Here is a 19,628-nt window from a genome sequence, read left to right as displayed (position 1 = left end):
TTCCTCAAAAGCTCGGATGATGTCGGAGAGAAAGCTGGTCAATAATCGGGCACCTCGTTTAGTTGAACCTTTTTTCGCTAGGTCGCAACACGAGTTCCGAAGCTCCGGGGTCCTCTCAAATCAGAACGGAGCAGTTGTCAACCTCCACGTGTGAATGTTGCAGAGATATTGCAAAATGAGACTCCGGTGTTACGGCTCGAACGGTCCAGCTGCAAGCCTCAACTCCCTTACAACCACGCGCCTTTGCCGATCGGCTCGGGGCGGACCCACTGATGCCCGCCGGGCGGCGGGTCCAGGCCATGCAGCCACTTAGAAGCAGCCCGCCGGCGCGCGCAGGCGGCCAAACACTAAACAGTCATAGAGTTGACGCTTCTCTCGGCCGCCCACAGACGCACACACACTCGCAGAACACCATCTTCAGCCCATGGAACACACTATCGTCATTCCGGTCCCCGGAGTCGAAGATCAAGACCACAGACATGCCGCGCACTAGGTGAGAACTAGCGGAGACGCCGTGCGACATCCCGCGCTGTCGGTTTATACGGCCATGTGCGCCTAGCATTGGCATGGAGCTGATCTATTGCTGTCAGCCTGTCACTGTCGATGTGGTGTAGGTGTCAGACAGTCAGATAGATCTAGTCTTTAGGTGCCGGCGGGCGGATAACATCTATCACAAGCCTAGACAGCTCTGGCTTATTGCCTATCGTGACATTTTGCAACCATTTTCAGACAAGACCAAACGAGCCTTCGGTCATACTACACGCTACTATGGGTTAGGTGAACGGCTCCCCCTTCCACGGGGCCACTGCCGAAGAATGGAGCTTTAGGACTTCCGCCCCGGTCGCGGATGGCGGAGGATGCGTGGATGGGCCCATATTGATCAAATCGCTTCGTGTAATCCCACGCAGTCAATTACACTGACATCAACAGACACACACGAGGGCGTTTTTGGATCAGTAACGCTTGGAGTTGCCGTCGGCCGTGGCGTTTTCTCAACCTCGTCTGCCAGAGACCGTTATCAGCAAGCAACGCCTCCAACATTACGCCGCGACGCGGCAGCGTAGATACACGAGTCAGATCCCCGACGTCAGCGAGATGAGACGAACAGGTTTTTTGGGTATGTCTTTTGCGTCCCTTCATTTCGAGATTGAGTGAGAACCCTTCCAAAAAAGGAGAGTATCCGAGAGGCACAGCTCTGAAAAGGAGACGCAGAGAGTAAACCATACAAGGAACAACCCTCAGCTGTCAGGTCTGATTCGGGTCCACGGCGATAGGAATGGGGACTCATGGGAAGATGGAGAATGAAATCGTTGTTGCATTTGGGGGTGGGCTTGCCATCATGCACGAGCCCGCTGCCGCCGCCGCCCCCCTTAAAGCGTTGAAGGGTGAAAGGCCGGCCCCCTTTCGGAGACCCACGGAGAAGTCTTGAATAATATCCTCATGTCTTTGCGTCTGCAGTCTTGGCAAGCGACAGGCTGACAGACGATCCGAAGAACGGGGTTCAATATCATCTTGAGTATTAGCCTCCATTACAGGCTTACAAGCGTACGTAGACCTCGTGTTTTCTGCACTTGCTATTGATCGGACCCGGAAATGCGGCAATTTGTGACAGGCTTCTAGTTCCCAGGCTGTCTTCAGCTGGCATGTGTGATTGTCTCAGTCTCTTACTCCCTCTGTCCCTCTCTCTCTCTCTCTCTCTCTTCCTTTCACAAATCAAGCCTGATTAATCTTCTTCTTCTTTGTGGTGTTTTGCAGGCCGAAAATTTTGCAAGCCACCCCGAGAACCGGACGCACGGCAATACGCCGAACATTGCCCAACTGAACCTGAACTAGGCATGGATTATTCGCAGGCTTGCAGGAATCTAATCGCCTTCTGGGAAATGGTTCACGCGGTGCTAGCTTCCGAGTCCGGGGTTGCCCCCGGGTCGGACGAGAGCAGCCCAAGACGGAGGAGAACACTGACACAGGCCAGAACTTTTTTGACTTGGTCGTTATCTAGGGCGTTTCCGCTCTTGTGATTGGATGGAACGTTATCTCCCCCGCCGGCATTTACATATTGAATTTGACTTCAGTCTTTTGCAAGACGGTTAGCTTTGGGAGGGGGGGCGTGGTCGACGACTCGACACTAAGACTGGAGACCCCGAACAGTCGGGACATTTCCCACGCCACCGCGCCCATCCTATCACAGCTCTCAATTGGGTTCTTTGAGAGAGATAAGGCAACATTTTAGTTGTACGAATACCGTTTCTAAAACCAGATTGTCGCGGGGTCGCAGTGAATTCTATGGGGATTTCGAAGTCGGGATGGATCGAACCATGTGGGCGGGAACCCAAATGCAGTAGACGCTAGGAGGCCAGGGGAGTTAAGCATCGACTTATAACAACTCGACTTCCCTCCTCGTCCGAACTGAATCCTGAGAGTGTGTCCGAACCACAAGTCCATCAACAACTTCGTCGACTCTTCACCTCGCCGCCCTCACCAAGCCGGCTTTCACAGGGCAACCCACCCAAACGGTGTCTCAGCGGTCGTTGAATCTAGGGTTCAACACCGATCCCGCGATCGAACACCCTTCACCGAGGCCTCACCGAAATCTCCACAGTTCATCCCAGAACCGCAACGATGCCCGACTGGAAGGCCATGTTCGCCCCGGCGCCGTCCCTGGACGTGCCCGGCCTCGAGACCGTCGACCTTGCCGACAAGGAGATGGAACGCCGCATCGTCCGCAAGCAGGATCTCAGAATCCTTCCCTGGATTTGCATCACCTACCTCCTGAGTACGTTTTCTCCAGCATCACGAGAAAAGACGAGAAAGTTGCCATCAAACATCCACTAACACGAGAATCACAGACTACCTCGACAGAGTCAACCTCGGCAACGCCCGCACCCTCAACAACGACAAGCCCGAAGACAACATCGTCACCATGCTCAACCTCACCGGCCAGCGCTACAACGTCGCCGTCGCCCTCTTCTTCGTCCCCTACGTCCTCATGGAGTTCCCCTCCAACATCATGCTCAAGTACTTCTCCCCCTCAAAGTGGATCTCCCGCATCATGGTCTCCTGGGGCATCGTCACCATCTGCACCGCCGCCTGCACAACCTACGGCGGCCTCCTCGCCGTCCGCATCATGCTCGGCCTCGCCGAGGCCGGCTTCTTCCCGGGTATCATGATGTACCTCTGCTTCTGGTACAAGCCCGAGGAGCGCGCCACCCGCATGGCCATCTTCGCCTCCTCCGTCGCCGTCGCCGGCGCCTTTGGCGGTCTCCTCGCCACCGGCATCTCCTTCCTCAACCGCAAGGGCGGCCTCACGGGCTGGCAGTGGCTCTTCATCCTCGAGGGCATCCCCGCCGTCATCGTCGGCGTCATGGTCTGGTTCATGCTCCCCGACTACCCCCAGACCGCCGCCTGGCTCACCCCCGAGGAGCGCGCCTTCGCCGTCAAGCGCCTCGGCCCCTTTGCCCCGTCCATGTCCGACAAGCACTGGGACAGCAAGGTCGCCAAGAAGACCATCATCGACCCGTACTTCTGGCTCTTCGCCGTCATGTACTTCCTCATGACAAACTCCCTCAACGCCTTCGGCTACTTCGCGCCCACCATCGTCTCCTCGCTCGGCTTCAAGGGATACAACGCCCAGCTGCTCACCGTCCCGCCCAACGTCTTTGCCATGTTCATCATCATCGGCAACTGTCTGCACAGCGATAGGACCAAGGAGCGCTCTCGCCACGTCATTGGTGCCTTGATCTTCGTCGCGACGGGATACCTCCTCCTGGCCATCGTCAAGCACTGGGGTGTGCGCTACTTTGCCGTGTGCATCATTGCTTGCACCAACGCCGCCGTCCTCCCTTTCGTTGCTGTAAGTTCACGAATCTCCATTGAGGCATTGAGAAGAAGAAAAAGTAAACTAATAAGTAAAATAGCACCGCACCGCAACCGTCCAGGGCTCCACCGCCACCGCGCTCGCGACCGGCGGCATGATCGCCATCGCCAACACGGGCGGCATCTCCGCCCCCTTCCTCTTCCCCAGCACCGACTCCCCCATGTACAGCATGGGCAACTGGACCATCTTCGCCTTCCTCGCCACGACCGCCATCCTCACCGGCTACGTCTGGTACGTCTTTGGCAGCCACTCGGGCTACCGGACCGGCACCAAGGACGCCGCGGGCAACCTCGAGGTCCTGGACGCCGGCGCCGGCGACCCCGATGAGCTCATGAACAAGAAGATGGGCATCGTCACCGACCAGGACAAGAAGGATGAGGAGGCTTAGACGAGCCCTTTCTTGCCTTGGTAGAGAGGGAACGGAGTAATTTGGAAAAAGGGATAGACTTTTGCGCGCGTTGGTTGTATGGATATAGAAACTGTTGATACCCCCGCTAGACAGCGGCCGCCTCACAAGGCACAATGAAAGTTTATGTTGGATGATTTACATCGACTCGCGGTCCACGGATGTGTTTCTGTGATTCACTTACCTCGCTACATCACCGGGAACATCATTAAACGCGCGCGGAAAACACTTGCCGACGGGGCAGGGATGATGAACTACTAAACGAGGGGATCACGACTCTTAAAGGAAACAAGGTTTTGTACCACGGAACGGAAGAAGAAACGAACCGCCAAGGCAAACGTGCTCCTGGGGTTCCCGCAGTCTTGTGTAACTTCCGTGATGTGAACCGCGGGTGCCACGGGACACGTCTAAAGGTTGTGTTGCCTGCCTCATGTAAGCCAAGCCTGTCAGAGTTCTGGGCGCACACGAGACTTTCGGCAACGACATGCGCCGCGGCTCTTCTGTCTTGCACCCATCTTCTACGGCCGTCTCAGAAGCTTCGACGCAGGGACAAGGCAAAAAGTATATCGCGAAGCTGGCCAGTCGTATCACGAGTTATACCGCATGCTATAGGGATTGACTCGCAGACTGCAGCCGTGGAGAGAGATGCTTTGTAATCGGGAGTTGTCAGTGCGCCCACCACCACAATCAGCCCGCGGATGTCGCAGACATCACGAAATTGTCAGAGGCAAAAATACAGCACACGAAGCGCCTATCGCCAGTGTTCAGAACCGCAGAATGCAAAAGAATTGGGCCCTAACCAGGATTCGAACCTGGGACCTCTCCCATGCGTGTCGTGGAGACCCTAAGGGAGAATCATACCGCTAGACCATCAGGGCTGATCGGTTCTTCAACTGTTGCCAGGTGGCGCTTGTTGATGGCGGTGAAAGTCAAAAGTTATAATATGTCTGGCTCTCAATAGACAGCGGGAGCTAATGCAACTCAGTGAGAGATTAAGTCTGGCACCTTCAAACTCATTCCAACCTTTAATTCCAAACAAGAGCAAACTCGAGAACCTTCTGCATCCTCCCCGACAATGTTTGAGGCGTATGCGAACAGGAAACTTTGCTGAGGCTTTATTTGTTCTCTGGGGAAAATGTTATCCGTTTGCGGACTGCATTGCCGCTGTTATGCTTTTTAATATGTATGAAGGTCAACCCTTGCTGTGTTACCCTGCCTTTCCCACCACCTTTCCGCAACTCAAAACTCATTTTCGATTCCTTCCAACTGGGGATGTGCCGAAAAAGCCTATTCCTCATTCTCAAACGTCACCGAATGTGTCAGCGCCCAGTCCCGAATGTCGTTGAAGTTGCGGCAGGTGTGCAGCGTGCTGAAGTCGGGCCAGTGGCCCTCGAGCGGGAGATCCGGGTACATCTTGAATGTGAAGACGCCAATGTCGGCTTCGCACATCAGGTTCAATCTCAGGGCTTCGATGCAATGGTCTAGTGAGCTCGTTAGCAATGCGGTTTTCTCTGCATTCTTGCCACTCACGCTCATGGCTCATGAATCGTGGTGACTTACTCAGGTGTCCTCTCAAGTCCTTGTGCTCAACGGCCACGTCGCCGCCGACCTCTTTCCTTGAGTAGTACTCCGGGTACGTAGCTTGACGGAGCAGGTTCAGGCAGTGAAGCTGGTGGAACACCTCAAGGCCGACACGGTAACCTTCCTCACCCGTGACGGCATTGGTGGTCTTGATTGACTTGGGATCGAGACCGAGCTTGTCGAGCTCGGCGCGCGAGATCATCTGGTCGCCGACTACGCCTCATTAGCTTCTATCATCACGTCACCAGCCATTGGGTCGTCTTCTTACTATTGTTTGTGATGTGATCCCATGCTCTGTCGATCTCGTATCCAGCACCGACAAAGGGTGACCAGTCCATAATGGGCGTCAGGTTGTACCTTTCGGTGTGGTACTTGATGATTCCTGCAGCAGGGGCTATGAACTGTCAGCCATGATGAAGGGTGATAGTCATTGGGCGATGATTCTTACACCATGACGAGTACTTCTCCGTCACCCAAGTATCGTCCTTATTGGTGTTGCCATAGCGAAGGCAGAATGATGCAGCAAACAGCGTGACAGACGTCGTCAAAAGCACGGCGTGAAGAGCCCAAGGCCAATACCGCAGAATCCGCCGCGCCTTCTCTTTGCACGGGTGTTCATCGCCGAGCCTCATCCGCCTCCATGTCGCTTCGTTTCCTCCTGTAGCGGCCTCTACGTTCTCCGTGCTCTCCGTGTTGAGGCTTCCGGCGAGACTCTCGACTTCCTCCTCCTCGTGGGGTACGGACCGGTAGACCTTTTCTGAAGACATAATTATTAAAGAGAGAGGGACCCTCTTCGGCAGGCAAGGTAGTAGCACCGGAAGGTTAAGTTGGAGCACGCCAGGTGCCTTAATTAAGAAAGAATAGAAGGCGAAAGAAGGGATGCTGTCACGAATTTGACAGCAAGGGAATAGTACAACGACGTCAAGTCGGGTATAGAAACGGATGATGGGAATTGAAAGTGACCAAACAAGAAAGAGACAAGAAGGGAGAATAATAGAGTGGTAAGCACAGAACGGGGAGAAGGGGAGGGGAAACAGTTCGGAGGCAAGGCCAGCAGCTCTCTGAGAAGGTAAGAAGAGACGAGTGCCAAGACGATCGCTTCGGGCGCGGAAAATCAGATTACCAAACTAATGGGTGATCACAGACCGTCCAAGTCGATTAGTCGATGGGTGTGGGAAGAGGAGACTCGGTAGGGAGAGAGGGAGAGAGAGGGCACGGGCAAGAGGCGGCGTCAGCGAGAGGCTACGCGCCGCAACTATGTCCCAACTCGAACAATGACAGGACTCGACTTTGGAAGGGGACCCAGTTCGCTCAAGACCGAGGGAGGAAAAGTCGCCGTCTGGCAGGTGTGTGCAATGCAACCTCGCCCCGTTGGGATACTTGGGATCCATGGACCATAGTGGCATAGGCTCTGGATAGTCGGATGGAAATTGCCAGCTAGCGAGATGTCATCCAGCCACCAGAAACGTTTGGGCTGTTTGATCTTCGTTGCGAAGTTGCGGCACAGGCCAAGAAGCCGATCATCCCAAGCAAGAATAGACGAGACAGAAAAGAGGTCGAGTCCGTCACAGCCGGGGGTGGGACCGGGAATGTAAGTCGACTCGGTCAAGTTGCAAGCCTTGGTTCAAGTGATCATGGGCAATACTGCGTGCTACGTGCGCCGTGCAGTGAGGGATGATAATAGATGGTCGGAAATAATTAGCCGCTCTCGTCCAATAACCACGGCGATGATTGGGCTGGCCCTTGTTGATGAACAATCCCATGAACGGGATTTCGTGCAGTCTTGGTAACATCTGCAGGGCTACTCATGTCAGGTTTAGTCAGGTCCAAGCCCTGGCTCTTGTATCCTTGTCTCCGTCCCTGCAGCAGGCTTTTTGCCTCGAGAATGTGATAGAGAGCTGAGAACCTTCTTCCCATAGTCAAGAGTTGAAGAGACTCAAAGAGAGAGAAAGAAGCAAAGAAAAAGGGGCCCCTGGTAATGGCACAGCTGAGGCGTTGGTGCGGTGTCTCAGAACAGGGGTGTGTCGAAACGCGGAGTTTGGTGCGACAGGGTGTGGCTTGCGGGGGAGATCCCACGACCAGTCACCACGTTCCAGCGCCTCCAGCCCATCCCACAGGGGATGCACCGACCACTCACGAACGCCGCAAGGCGCCAGGGAAGAGCCCGGGCCGCCTATGAGGCTCAAAACCCGGCAACTTGATGCCGCATTGCTCATGGAATATCCACCACCACAGGACACCAACAGTGGTCGGTTTTGAGTCGGTACACCTTTTTAATCTTGACCCAGGTTCGGTTGCTGTCAGGTCTTGGCATTCTGGGACTGTGGCTGTATCAGAGGTCCCTTGTGCGGCTCATCCTCTCTAGCGTACGAGTAACAGTACGACAGGAGATGGCTGATGGATCATCACCGGGCCACCCTACCAACGTATTTCCCCGACACACTGCGGCGTCGCGAAGACCTTCCGTAACGTCCTGTCGATCAGGCTTAGCATCAGATCGTGTTGGGGTCTGTCGAACGAGACGCCAGGCACAACGAGAGAACACCCTCGCTTTCCCCTGTGTGCTCCCCGTCTGCTGACCGCCCAGGGTAGTCTTGGAACTTCTTGGAACTGAAACTGCAAGCGAGTCCAGTACCACATCCATGTTCATGTCTAAAGGGAATAAGGTAGTATGCTTGTTGTCTTCTCATTGCTTGGTACGAGGAGTACTCCGTATACGAGCTTCGAAGTGGAGGACGACAACCATCGTCGATACCGCAAGCGCGGGATTCGGCTCATATCCTAGTCCAGGAACCTCCCCTTCCAGCCTCCCCGCGTCCAGCATCTTGGTGCTGTTCGACATCATCAGCGTAGCCCCGACGAGTTTTGAACGAGTCCCATCTTTTGCGGCTAGCTCAGTCCGAGCAACTATCGCAAGCCGTCATAGCCCATGGCCCTGTCTCTCCACCCCCTTTCAGACCCTTTCCATCTGGTATCCCGACTCTGAGACGTTTCTGGTCCTACGCGGCAGGCCGATCAGAGTTTGACGCCTTCTAGTCGAGGCCCTTTTCGTCCAAACTTGGGGCTTCAACCCATGCCTTCGTCACTTAGTCGAATGGAGACTCGCGAATGGACCAAGTGCCGTGCCAAAAGGGGGGGTGCCTTGTCAACTCGCTGTGGAGGGACGAAAACGCAGAGGTCGTTGAGCAAGATATAATATCTTCTCAAACCCGCTCATCAGCCCACCATTGCCTGACCATCCGTACATCTCATTCCACTGTTGGCCCCTGATCGCTTGACGCGACCCTTCATTCCTTTCTCTTGTAATCCAGTTGCTGTCATTTGCTGCCGGTCAGCCAATCATTCTTTTCAAGATGCACTACCCATCCTTTGGCCACTTCCTCTTGGCGAGCATCCTTGCCGTCCAAGGTGTTCAATCGTTGAACCTCATCCCCACGGGTCAGGTCGCCAGACGCTATGTAGTAAGTTTGCCTTCCACGATGAGTCTAAAGTGTGGGAACGCGAGGACTAATATGAGGTTAAATAGGCTCCCGCCTTGGCACTCGCCATGCCTGCCCTGGCTGCGCCCCAGGCTGCCAGCATCGAGGCTCGTGAGGTAAAATTCAATCTTCTCAAATGTGCTCAGGTCAAAGAGTTATGTATATACTAACACCTCCCAGCCTCACCACCGCGGCAAGAAGACCAAGAAGGCCAAGGCCGCCAAGCGCGAGGAGTCTGCTGTCGATGAAGCCTTTGAGGCTCACGACATCGAGGCCCGCGAGCCCCACCACCGCGGCAAGAAGACGAAGAAGGCCAAGGCTGCGAAGCGTGAGGAGTCTGCTGTCGATGAAGCCTTTGAGGCTCACGACATCGAGGCCCGCGAGCCCCACCACCGTGGTAAGAAGACCAAGAAGGCCAAGGCCGCCAAGCGCGAGGAGTCTGCCGTCGACGAGGCTCTCGAGGCTCGTGATATTGAGGCTCGTGAGCCCCACCACCGCGGCAAGAAGACCAAGAAGGCCAAGGCCGCCAAGCGTGAGGAGTCTGCTGTCGACGAGGCCCTCGAGGCCCGCGATGTTGAATCCCGCGAGCCTCACCACCGCGGCAAGAAGACCAAGAAGGCCAAGGCTGCTAAGCGCGACGAGTCTGCCTCCGACGAAGCCATCGAGTCTGCCGAGCACGAGATTGAGGCTCGCGAGCCCCACCACCGTGGAAAGAAGACGAAGAAGGCCAAGGCCGCCAAGCGTGACGAATTTGTCTCTGAGGAGGCCGTAGAGTCTGCTGAGCACGAGATCGAGGCCCGTGAGCCCCACCACCGCGGCAAGAAGACTAAGAAGGCGAAGGCCGCCAAGCGCGACGAGTCCGCCTCCGACGAAGCCATCGAGTCTGCCGAGCACGAGATTGAGGCTCGCGAGCCCCACCACCGTGGCAAGAAGACCAAGAAGGCGAAGGCTGCTAAGCGTGACGAGTCCGCCTCCGACGACGCCGCTGAGCACTCCGTCGAGACCCGCGAGCCCCACCACCGCGGCAAGAAGACCAAGAAGGCGAAGGCTGCTAAGCGTGACGAGTTCGCTTCTGAGGACGCTGCCGAGCACGCCGTTGAGGCTCGTGAGCCCCATCACCGCGGCAAGAAGACCAAGAAGGCCAAGGCCGCTAAGCGCGACGAGTACGCCGCCGTTGAGGCTCGCGCTTTCACCGCTTAAGGGGGGTTGTCCAACTTTGTGGCAGACATGGGGGCCAACAACTTAATGCTCTGACCCGGGCAACCCTTGAGTTGAGACGACCGCCAGTTCTTCCTTGTATCTAGAGTCCGAAATTCACAGCAAATTACATCAAGTTCGGATTCGGTTGACTGGTTCGCGTTCGCAAACCAACTTGGCCAATGCTGTGTTGTGTAGACTAGAAAATCAGCTTCTCATTTTTCCATATATTTTTAACAGTAATAATGACAGTACCAAAGTGCATTTTCTCTTGGCCCAAACATGTCCTTGGTCGTGCGTCGTTGACCGTGAAACTCTACTGCCGTCGCAAGGCCGGCAGACTTCGGTCTGATTCTTTTTTCTCCTTTGCTGCTTGCATGAACCGCAACGTGTTGCGACGAAATTAGTGTTTCGCCTCAAAGTCATTCCTGACGTTGGGACGATATCGAAACATCTCGGAGCCGGACCGGCCGCCCATTGCGGAGGCGGGGTGACTAGGACACCCCTCGTTATCGCGCTCGTAACGTCCGTATGGTGGATGCGAAAGCAGCGGAGACCCCGATCAAGATCCCAAAGACCAGTTGACGGACATCCATGGTGAAGTACGCGAATAATTGACCCGGGACTGGCGATATCCGAAAATGCCATGACGTGTGTCGTTTGTTGGAGCCACTTGACCCAGCAACTTGGAGGCTCACGGATTTGCACATTGCCAAGAGTTGCTATTCGAATGTGATCTACCAGGGACGCCCAGTGATTCGTTTCGGAAAGGATCATTGCCAGGAACTGCGAGCCTTGGGTCGCAGCAACTCGTCGAGATCGCTTTCGGTCCTTTCCCCAAGAACCCCCGTGATCTTTTGCTCATCTCCCGCTGATTTGTACCATCGATTGAACCGTGGATCATGGACGGCCATCTCCCGAACTAGTTCCACTTGGCAGTTCTCAACTTCATCACAATTCCAGTATGTAGCCACATGGAAATAGCAGACGAGACGGGAGGCCTGAGCATAGCCGAACATTCGCATCTTCCATTCCAATTGGTATGGCTCGCGACCGTAGGCTGATTCTTTTTTTGACTTTGCTCGAATCCCAAGGGTCAAAGCGAACTTCCGTCATCTTGTCTGTTACATTAAAGACCGCAAAGTCCGGCTGGACCAATGCCAGCTCGTCAAGACCGAAGCTAGAATATTGACTAACATCTTTTTCATCGGTTCTCTTTCATTGTATGTGGATACCGTGTTTCTTGAGCTTGATGTGATCGAATGCTTGATTGGCGTTCACCGTGTTGATGATGTGCATGATGGGTGGTCGTGGAGCTCTCAGGTAAGTAAGCCTGTAAGTGCCCCTGACACCTCAGGTCGCGATTGGAATCGCGAATGCCTAGCAAGGCTTATGTAATGCACCAAGCTCCGCCTCGAAGTGATAGCTTTATCTTATCGATAAGATACGGCTGAGGCAGCTGGATGGTGGGGTAAGTGCTTCCATTGTCACCAGCATCTCCAACCTTCCTGTGAGCCTAAGCCGTCCCTCAACGTCATCTCCTGCAAACACAACTGCTCACGCGGAAACGAGCAGTCAAGATGGAGACAGCTCTCAAGTCGTGGGGTATGTCGTGAAATCTTTTACACTGTCGCCATTGCCGCGCCCAATATAGCTGACCACTTGCTCTAGAGCTCGACAACAACGTAAAGTTGGTTGACACCAAACGCGACGCTCTCTACAACCTCGACCACGATGCCCAGAAGGAACAGATGAACGCCCGCCCGTGGGCCGCGAACCCGAACCACTTCAAAAATGTCCGCATAAGCGCCGTGGCTCTCATCAAGATGGTGATGCACGCCCGTTCCGGCGGCAACCTCGAGGTGATGGGTCTCATGCAGGGCTATGTCAATGGCGACACTTTCATCGTCACAGATGCCTTCCGATTACCCGTGGAGGGAACCGAGACGCGCGTCAACGCCCAGGGCGACGCCGAAGAATACATGGTCGAATACCTCAGCCTCTGCCGTGAGCAGGGCAGAATGGAGAACGTCGTCGGATGGTATCACTCACATCCGGGCTACGGCTGCTGGCTGTCCGGCATCGACGTCGGCACCCAGGCGCTACAGCAGCAATTCCAGGAGCCCTTCCTCGCCGTCGTCATCGACCCTGACCGCACCATCAACGCAGGCAAGGTGGAGATTGGAGCTTTCCGAACGTACCCCGAGAACTACATCAAGGAGAAGGAGGGCGGGGCCAGCGGCAGTGGCGTTACCAGCGACGGATGGCAGGAAGTCCCTCTGGCGAAGGCGGCAGAGTTCGGCGCTCACGCGAACAAGTACTACAGCCTCGAGGTGTCCCATTTCAAGAGCACGCTTGAGTCCCAGATGCTGGAGCTGCTGTGGCACAAGTACTGGGTACAGACGCTGAGCCAAAGCCCGCTCATTACGAATCGCGACTACGGAAACAAACAGATGCTTGATCTCGCATCCAAGATCAAGGAGACTACGACACAAGTCGCCCGTCAGGGACGGAGTGCTCCGGGAACGGGTGGTGTCGGCGCGGCCAGCAAAAAGGTCGACGGACTGCTCGAGAAGCTCGTGAAGGACAGCAATACTGTGGCGATGCAGGAGCGGACTGGTCTCGTTGCGATGGAGGTGAAGAAGAAGATCTTCAATGACGTGAGCGCGAATGCGTCGTGAGTCTGGTAGAAGTTTCGCTTTGTTGCTTGGCCTCGATACAGGTCTTCGCGAGGTCCTGGGCATGATAGATGGCGTTCAGAGGATAGGGTGGGCTTTGGCCCCGAAATGACGACATGATTTTGAGCCGTAATCGCCGCTGTAAAATGATGTTTTACCTGATTGAAGTGCCTCCGCTGATATCCCACTAAGTCTTTCAAGCCCTCTAGCCTTATTGTGACTGTTTGAGCTGCCCACGTGAGGCTTGAGCTTCCCACGTGAGGCTTGAGCTTCCCTCGTGAGGCTTGAGCTTCCCACGTGAGGCTTGAGCTTCCCACGTGAGGCTTGAGCTTGACCACGATCTTGAATCGTAAGCTGTTTTCCGGGTGAAAAGTACACACCTAGTATCCCGCGAATACATTGCACCTAAAAAGCTCAGCCTCAACATACGATGACCTTCAGATGACACGTTCCAAGGGGCCGAGACGGTTCATTTCAAGCTGGCATCGAATACTCAGCAGGCGAAAGCAGCCTCTGTGCCGATGAAGTCCCTCCCTTTCTTCGGTTCTCTGCCAAAGGAAGGATATGAATTTCGCAGCCACATCTAGCCTGGTTAGATGTGCATGCCTTCCTACTAATTCTTTCGGTCCAGTCACAGGCTTTCCGACTAAATGTTTGCTGTGCTACACAGATCACTCTGAACTTTGCAATTATCGAATGCATCAGACCGGTGAGAGCTCCTAAGTAACTTCGCCGACCAAGTGATGTCAACTTTTCCCAATCATGCTCATTCACGAATATTTCATCTCTCTTATAACACTTGCAAAAGTTTCCCTTCCCGGGCGAAACAACACCGTTCCCCATCGTCAGTCACCGAAACATAGCTAACATCACCTGACGGCGGGTCCTCAGTGAAGCTTCTCGGCTTTCCCTTGCTCCAGCACTATATCACGCTCTACGTCTATGCCTTGTCTAGTGAGAAATACATACAGATGCACAATAATGTTTGTTTGCGCTAGGATGAGACCCAGGAAGACCGGCTCAAGTTGCGCGTCGCCGTTCCTCAGCAAGAAAACCATGTTCAGAGCCAATGCCATCCAGTATTTCAATACTGTCATCCAGAAACGAGTAGCTTATTTCTTGTCAAAGAGCTTCTTCCTTCAGCCCTTATCGAGTAGTAGGTTCATCGCTCAACACATCCGTCCAGGAAACGACCATCTGGCGCGATGTACGACCTTAGATGTGGCATTTCCCAAGCACACTGGCTTATGGAGTGTATTTCCCGGATGTCACCACGTTCATGTCGAGCATAAGCCAATATCACTACTGTATAGAATGATTCAATGATCATGGCTATTAGATGGCGATCTCCTGGTAAAAACGCACCGATGGAGTGCTTGTCCCGCCGCATATGAAGACAAACCTCTCAGACATCCCCAGCTCTCTGGACTCAATGGAAGGTTCTTCAGAGAGAGTGGATGAGCAACGGCTTTCAAAGACTGGCTATATGTATCAAGGAAGTGATTATTTCTCCAGGGTCGCGAACGAGGCAGAGGTAATGCGGAGGACCACCCAGGCATTGCGATGTAAGCGGATGTGGTGGGCTCGCGTTCCCGAGCTCTATGATGTCTCCTTTGCTTGCGGTTCTGATAAGAAATACTGTCGCCGACCGATTCGAGACCGCAAACCTAAAGCTTTGGCTCCTAACCTCCAGAGTAGCAGCCTAGATGAGAGCATTGGATCCTAGACTGAAACCACGTGGCCCATATTAGCCTCCACGGCCAAGGGCAGAATACCTGGGCGCTTTAGGCTTCTACGATAGACGGGCCCCTCGATATGGGCATTAGGTACATGGCGGCGCGAACACGGGCATATTCACATCCCTTCAAGTTCCGGCTGTTCGCCTGATATCATCCTTTGGCTCCTTTTGCTGTATTTCCCATGTACCCATAGATCCGCATTTAACTTATGAGATGAAGATTCAGAGCATGGCGATTAAGCGTCTGTCATGTTCGTATTATCGGATACAGTCATATGATCCGCTGTGTCACATTGGAGATAACATAAGAGTCTTTTGAGGTATGTGTCATCGTATTATCAAGATGATTGCATATTTAGATGCATACATAGACGAGTTGATATGCTGAGCTTCGAAGGTCAAAACATCGCCCTATTTCAAGACGAGACCTACGTCCGCTCCTCATCCACCTCGTCATCAGTCCTCTCGAAACGGTGCACAACATGCCAGAGATCGTCCAACGATGTCTTCCGGACGAGGCTCAGACGTAGCATCTCGCCAACTCGACCACGAGGTAAAGGGCCTCTAGCTTCTCAGAGGTGAGTTGGTCATCTCGAGTAAACTAAACTCTATGATCCATGTATCTTGGAAGAGCCTGGCATTGCCTTCCGTAGATCAACAATAAATGTGACTCTCTCAAAGAGCAAGGCGCAAACTGCGTCAACTCTTACGAACCTACCGAGGCCGAGAGGAACACTTCCTAATCTACCACTCACTTAGTCTCACTGTTCCCGCAGGCTTTTACCTTCCACCATCATAACCGCCTCATGCCGGGCGCCGAAATATCAACAATAGTCCAGGCCCCGGAAACCGATTCTCAACGTATGTATCCAAATGGCCTCTTTCCTTCTAGACCTACCGTATCCTGTCATGGTCCGTCTTCTTCCATCGGCACCCTTCCCTAGACAGGGCGGCAGAATACCATTAACGACTTCGTCCATCATTTATCGCTTAGGCCATTTCCGCATCGAATCCTCTGATATCGGACACATGTCGATGCCTGTCCAAGCAGCAACAAGCTACATGGCTCAAGTGACCCCCCTAAAACTGACCCGTTCTCAGAAAACATCGTCACGACCAACGTCCCAATTTCAGCCTTGTCCAATCCCAGGGTTCGCCGTCGAAGTCGATCGAGTTCTTCGAAATAAAAGTCGTCCGCCTCGCTCCAATCGTATCCCCTCACCATATCTCTCCTCTTGTTGACACCTCAAACCTCTACCCTTCCCAGTCGGCCAACAGCATCCATCATACTTTGCACCAGTCAAAGCCAGTCTCCCATGCCATCCACTCAACCTCAATCCCGGCCCGTATATCCAATTGCCTGTCGTCGTCGTCGTCGTCGTCGTCGTCTTCGTGCTGACCGTATGATCCTCATTCATCCCGGGGCGATGGAAAAGCCTGGTCCTTCATCGCGATTTATATAGCAGCCAACGCAATCGATATCAATCACCTCTCATAACCCCCAAGCACAACCTCAGCCCCAGACCCTCAACCAAATATTCCGCGAGAAACCTGTAAAGCAAGCCATCAAGCAAACGAGCAAGAAAAGTAAAAGGCAAGTCCAAGAGAGTCCAAGGGGGAAGACACCCTCCCCCTAAATACACGCTCCTTCCCCTCCTTCTCCAAGTACACCACCCATCCCCAAAATGTCGCCATCCAAGAGAACAACGCGTAAACACCATATCCGCATCACCTCACGCAATCCACGCCACTGAACTTTCACACTCTCACATTCTGTATAGCCTCTGCTGTACAATCTCTGTAACTCGTTGTAACAGTGTACCACCAACACTAGTCTCTCGATACATCATCCCCAGACCCATCACGCAACCAGACTAGAATCTACGTGTCACCCAACGCCTCAATCGAAACTCGATCAACCGTTTCGCCCAACACGAAGCTTCACACCATCACCATAACCATCACCATCGCCGCTACCGTCCCGTCCCGTCCCACCCCCCGCGGTCCCATCACCGCCGCACACACCAAACGATCCAACCACCCATCTCGCATCCTCCCTCACCGCCTCACAGCCTCCCCGATCGCGCCAAGCACATCAAGTCCCTACATACCTTATCTGCTGTCCGCAGACTACATCCATCGAAACAAAGTACCCTGACTAGCCAGCCCCATCGCCCAGTATGCCCCCCGAAACTCAAAATCATCCTCTTGACTCTTGCAGTCCATACAACTCGCACAAAGTTCTTGCCATCCACCTTTCTTCACAATCACATCCACAACAACGTCCATACATAACCGTCCTTACCAATCCCACTGTGACTGTAGTCCGTAGACACCTCCTCCTCCTCCCCTGTAAACTTTGTTCCCGATTACCCTACGCACATATCTAGCGTGGACGGAAATGTCATGAAATCACAACGTGTATGTCAACAAAGTCCCAAGGATCCTTTTCTGTATTCACAAACGTATAACCATTGTGTAATATTTCCCAGCCTCGAAGGGCAGAATGTCTTCTCACGTGTCAGTACAGAATACTCTTGAAATGGCAGGTGGATATCCGTAAGGGCAACAAACTCATTTCCGTTGAGCCTCAATCCAAAAGCAAGTTGCATCTCACGCGAGAAATCCAACGACTTCACTTGACACCGTCTATAGCCGCCCATGACCCGAAAATCCTCGTCGATCAACACATCACCACATGCTAAATCGCAACACCTCATCGTTTCGAAACATTCCTCTAGTCTACCTGTGGAAGGTAATCCAAGATTTCCCATGGTCAAATTTCACAACACGAACAAAAAAAAAACAAAGGTTCCCCGCGGTCCTAGCAGATCCCAAAAGTTCCCTCAACGTCAAACATCCTTACCGCCTTCCGAATACCCCTTCCAACGCCCGACGCTGAAACCCTCAAGGCTCGTAGGTCCCAAAGCCTTTCTACACCTCCTTCTTAAAAAGGCAGTCGGCAAACACGAACCGAAAGGAACGATAAGAAGGGTGCCCCAGTCCAGCCAAGGAACATCCCAACCTCCTTCTAGAAGGCCACGATGGACGGTTGGGCTCCATACCGTCGTGGCCGTGTACGAATAGAAAATCAGCAGGAGGGGCCGGAAGAGAAAAAAAGAGTGAGCAGGACTCCGCTAAAGAAGCGGGCAGCACGCAAGGAAATAAGATATCACCCGCGGATCCCTGCAACGTAGTGTAGACTTACACCCACCGGAGCCCCGTGCAAAGTTCAACTTCAAGTCCTTGCTCTTCTGAACCTCACACCCCTAGGATTGGCCCTAGGGCTCTCCATATCCATACGATGTTGACCGTATTCTTTGGTTGTCAACAACTGGCTTTTCTAAGGCGCCGTAAGGACCTGCAAGGATACTCCTCATCTCCCCTCTTCGGAGCGCCCGCAGACAGGACCCCTAATTAAGTCGAACTGCTCTGGTCGACTGGTTCTCCCTGGAACACCACATGGGAGATTCTGGGACCCCTCAAATTGTCCCTTGGACACGTAACAATATCCATAAAACCCTTAGAAAATGAAGGCTACAGAAACTGCGATGACTGACAAGCCCCAGTGCAGAGCAGCGCAGATACCAACAGTCGTTGCCACAGCCATGTGCAAACGGGCGCACCATCGCGTAACGCGCGACGTCCCGAGCGGATCCCGACGATTTGGTAACATCATCTGCAAGGAGGTGGCGAACTTTTTCCCGCACTGGGCTGCAGCCAGTGAGCCACAGAAGAACATGCTCACTCTGTGCAAAGCATCCGTACGAATACAGGATACTCTGGAGACTGGAGAATGCTCTAGAGTCGGGAGACTGGAGCTCTATCCGCGAACCGCGTAACCGATCGGACGAGAGTGGGAATTTCCGCATTCCGCATCTTCTTGGGGCAAAGTTTGGTGGGATCGATGGCTGCCAACTGCCGAGGCGTGGCGGCCCAGCGCACAAGCGCACAAAGTGGAATTGTCGACCTGGCGATTTTCGCGTCTGTCCAGTATCTACGGATTCAGCCTGCGACCTGCCTCTGCACTCCCGAATCCCGTAGGCTGGCGGCGGCTTGTCCAACACGGGCTTCGCTCGTCTCTCAGACATGGAGCTGTCAAAATGTCAGTGATTCCGGCCCGTGTGGATGCCACTACTGGAGAAAATGAGGACTAGGTAATTCCGAAAGTGCGAATCAAAATGGCACCCCACCACCAGGTAGCCGTAGCGTAGGGCATCGTCTCCCGACAAGTCCGATGATATGTCGGTCCGCCGACTTGAAGCGAGCGCGACATTGCAGGAGAAGGCAAAGAAGGCATGCCAGTCGTGAGCCACGTCTTCGGCTTGGCCGCATCTGCCCTTCTACTGCGGTGAGTGATGGTCCGCAGCCCAACCTCAATTTCTCGAGACTTCTGCCACCTGTGACTCGTGAGTGTGACTTGACCGCCTGTCTGCCCACCCCGGTCATATTGTCGCAATTTCGCACGCTCTATCCGAACATTTGCTCCATCGGTATCAGCAGCAGCCGGTCTTTTGAAGGCGGTCAGCATTTCATGTCTGGAAGTTGCTCTGCATCCACCTAGCATTGCACCAAATATCAATGGACATTGGAGTTAGGCCTCCATGCATCAGTGCGTTTTGTGACCCCTGTTCGCGCAACGTGTTCCTGGGCTTTGCTGCTTGCCCTGCATAAA

At 53.8% G+C, this 19,628-nt stretch overlaps 8 protein-coding genes across 8 annotated transcripts; 4 read left to right on the top strand and 4 right to left on the bottom strand.

Moving 5' to 3' along the window:
* Positions 1 to 2,619: 2,619 nt before the first annotated feature.
* CCOS01_01879 (major facilitator superfamily transporter) lies at positions 2,620 to 4,262 on the top strand (the record flags this gene model as incomplete). The annotated part of the gene is made up of 3 exons (XM_060450071.1): positions 2,620 to 2,773; positions 2,847 to 3,850; positions 3,915 to 4,262. 3 exons carry the CDS (start codon positions 2,620 to 2,622, stop codon positions 4,260 to 4,262), a joined length of 1,506 nt encoding a protein of 501 aa, XP_060318721.1.
* A 1,305-nt stretch (positions 4,263 to 5,567) lies between these two features.
* CCOS01_01878 (uncharacterized protein) lies at positions 5,568 to 6,628 on the bottom strand (the record flags this gene model as incomplete). The annotated part of the gene is made up of 4 exons (XM_060450070.1): positions 5,568 to 5,761; positions 5,841 to 6,074; positions 6,130 to 6,255; positions 6,310 to 6,628. 4 exons carry the CDS (start codon positions 6,626 to 6,628, stop codon positions 5,568 to 5,570), a joined length of 873 nt encoding a protein of 290 aa, XP_060318720.1.
* Positions 6,629 to 9,214: 2,586 nt separating this feature from the next.
* On the top strand, positions 9,215 to 10,540 carry CCOS01_01877 (uncharacterized protein; the record flags this gene model as incomplete). Its single annotated transcript, XM_060450069.1, has 3 exons — positions 9,215 to 9,322; positions 9,388 to 9,456; positions 9,521 to 10,540. The coding sequence occupies 3 exons, from the start codon at positions 9,215 to 9,217 to the stop codon at positions 10,538 to 10,540; spliced, it is 1,197 nt and encodes a 398-aa protein (XP_060318719.1).
* A 204-nt stretch (positions 10,541 to 10,744) lies between these two features.
* CCOS01_01876 (uncharacterized protein) lies at positions 10,745 to 11,314 on the bottom strand (the record flags this gene model as incomplete). The annotated part of the gene is made up of 1 exon (XM_060450068.1): positions 10,745 to 11,314. The coding sequence occupies one exon, from the start codon at positions 11,312 to 11,314 to the stop codon at positions 10,745 to 10,747; it is 570 nt and encodes a 189-aa protein (XP_060318718.1).
* Positions 11,315 to 12,117: 803 nt separating this feature from the next.
* On the top strand, positions 12,118 to 13,218 carry CCOS01_01875 (Mov34/MPN/PAD-1 family protein; the record flags this gene model as incomplete). The annotated part of the gene is made up of 2 exons (XM_060450067.1): positions 12,118 to 12,142; positions 12,209 to 13,218. 2 exons carry the CDS (start codon positions 12,118 to 12,120, stop codon positions 13,216 to 13,218), a joined length of 1,035 nt encoding a protein of 344 aa, XP_060318717.1.
* Positions 13,219 to 14,102: 884 nt separating this feature from the next.
* CCOS01_01874 (uncharacterized protein) lies at positions 14,103 to 14,312 on the bottom strand (the record flags this gene model as incomplete). The annotated part of the gene is made up of 1 exon (XM_060450066.1): positions 14,103 to 14,312. The coding sequence occupies one exon, from the start codon at positions 14,310 to 14,312 to the stop codon at positions 14,103 to 14,105; it is 210 nt and encodes a 69-aa protein (XP_060318716.1).
* Positions 14,313 to 14,752: 440 nt separating this feature from the next.
* On the top strand, positions 14,753 to 16,416 carry CCOS01_01873 (uncharacterized protein; the record flags this gene model as incomplete). The annotated part of the gene is made up of 6 exons (XM_060450065.1): positions 14,753 to 14,780; positions 15,017 to 15,041; positions 15,313 to 15,506; positions 15,713 to 15,814; positions 16,055 to 16,091; positions 16,221 to 16,416. 6 exons carry the CDS (start codon positions 14,753 to 14,755, stop codon positions 16,414 to 16,416), a joined length of 582 nt encoding a protein of 193 aa, XP_060318715.1.
* Positions 16,417 to 18,435: 2,019 nt separating this feature from the next.
* Positions 18,436 to 19,044, bottom strand: CCOS01_01872 (uncharacterized protein; the record flags this gene model as incomplete). The annotated part of the gene is made up of 1 exon (XM_060450064.1): positions 18,436 to 19,044. The coding sequence occupies one exon, from the start codon at positions 19,042 to 19,044 to the stop codon at positions 18,436 to 18,438; it is 609 nt and encodes a 202-aa protein (XP_060318714.1).
* Between the last annotated feature and the right edge of the window lie 584 nt (positions 19,045 to 19,628).

The sequence above is a fragment of the Colletotrichum costaricense genome, assembly GCF_030867565.1.
Source record: "Colletotrichum costaricense strain IMI 309622 chromosome Unknown Scaffold_2.1, whole genome shotgun sequence".
Classification (NCBI taxonomy): domain Eukaryota; kingdom Fungi; phylum Ascomycota; class Sordariomycetes; order Glomerellales; family Glomerellaceae; genus Colletotrichum; species Colletotrichum costaricense.
Note: the sequence above shows the minus strand (reverse complement) of the source record. Positions and strands in the feature narration are given on the sequence as shown.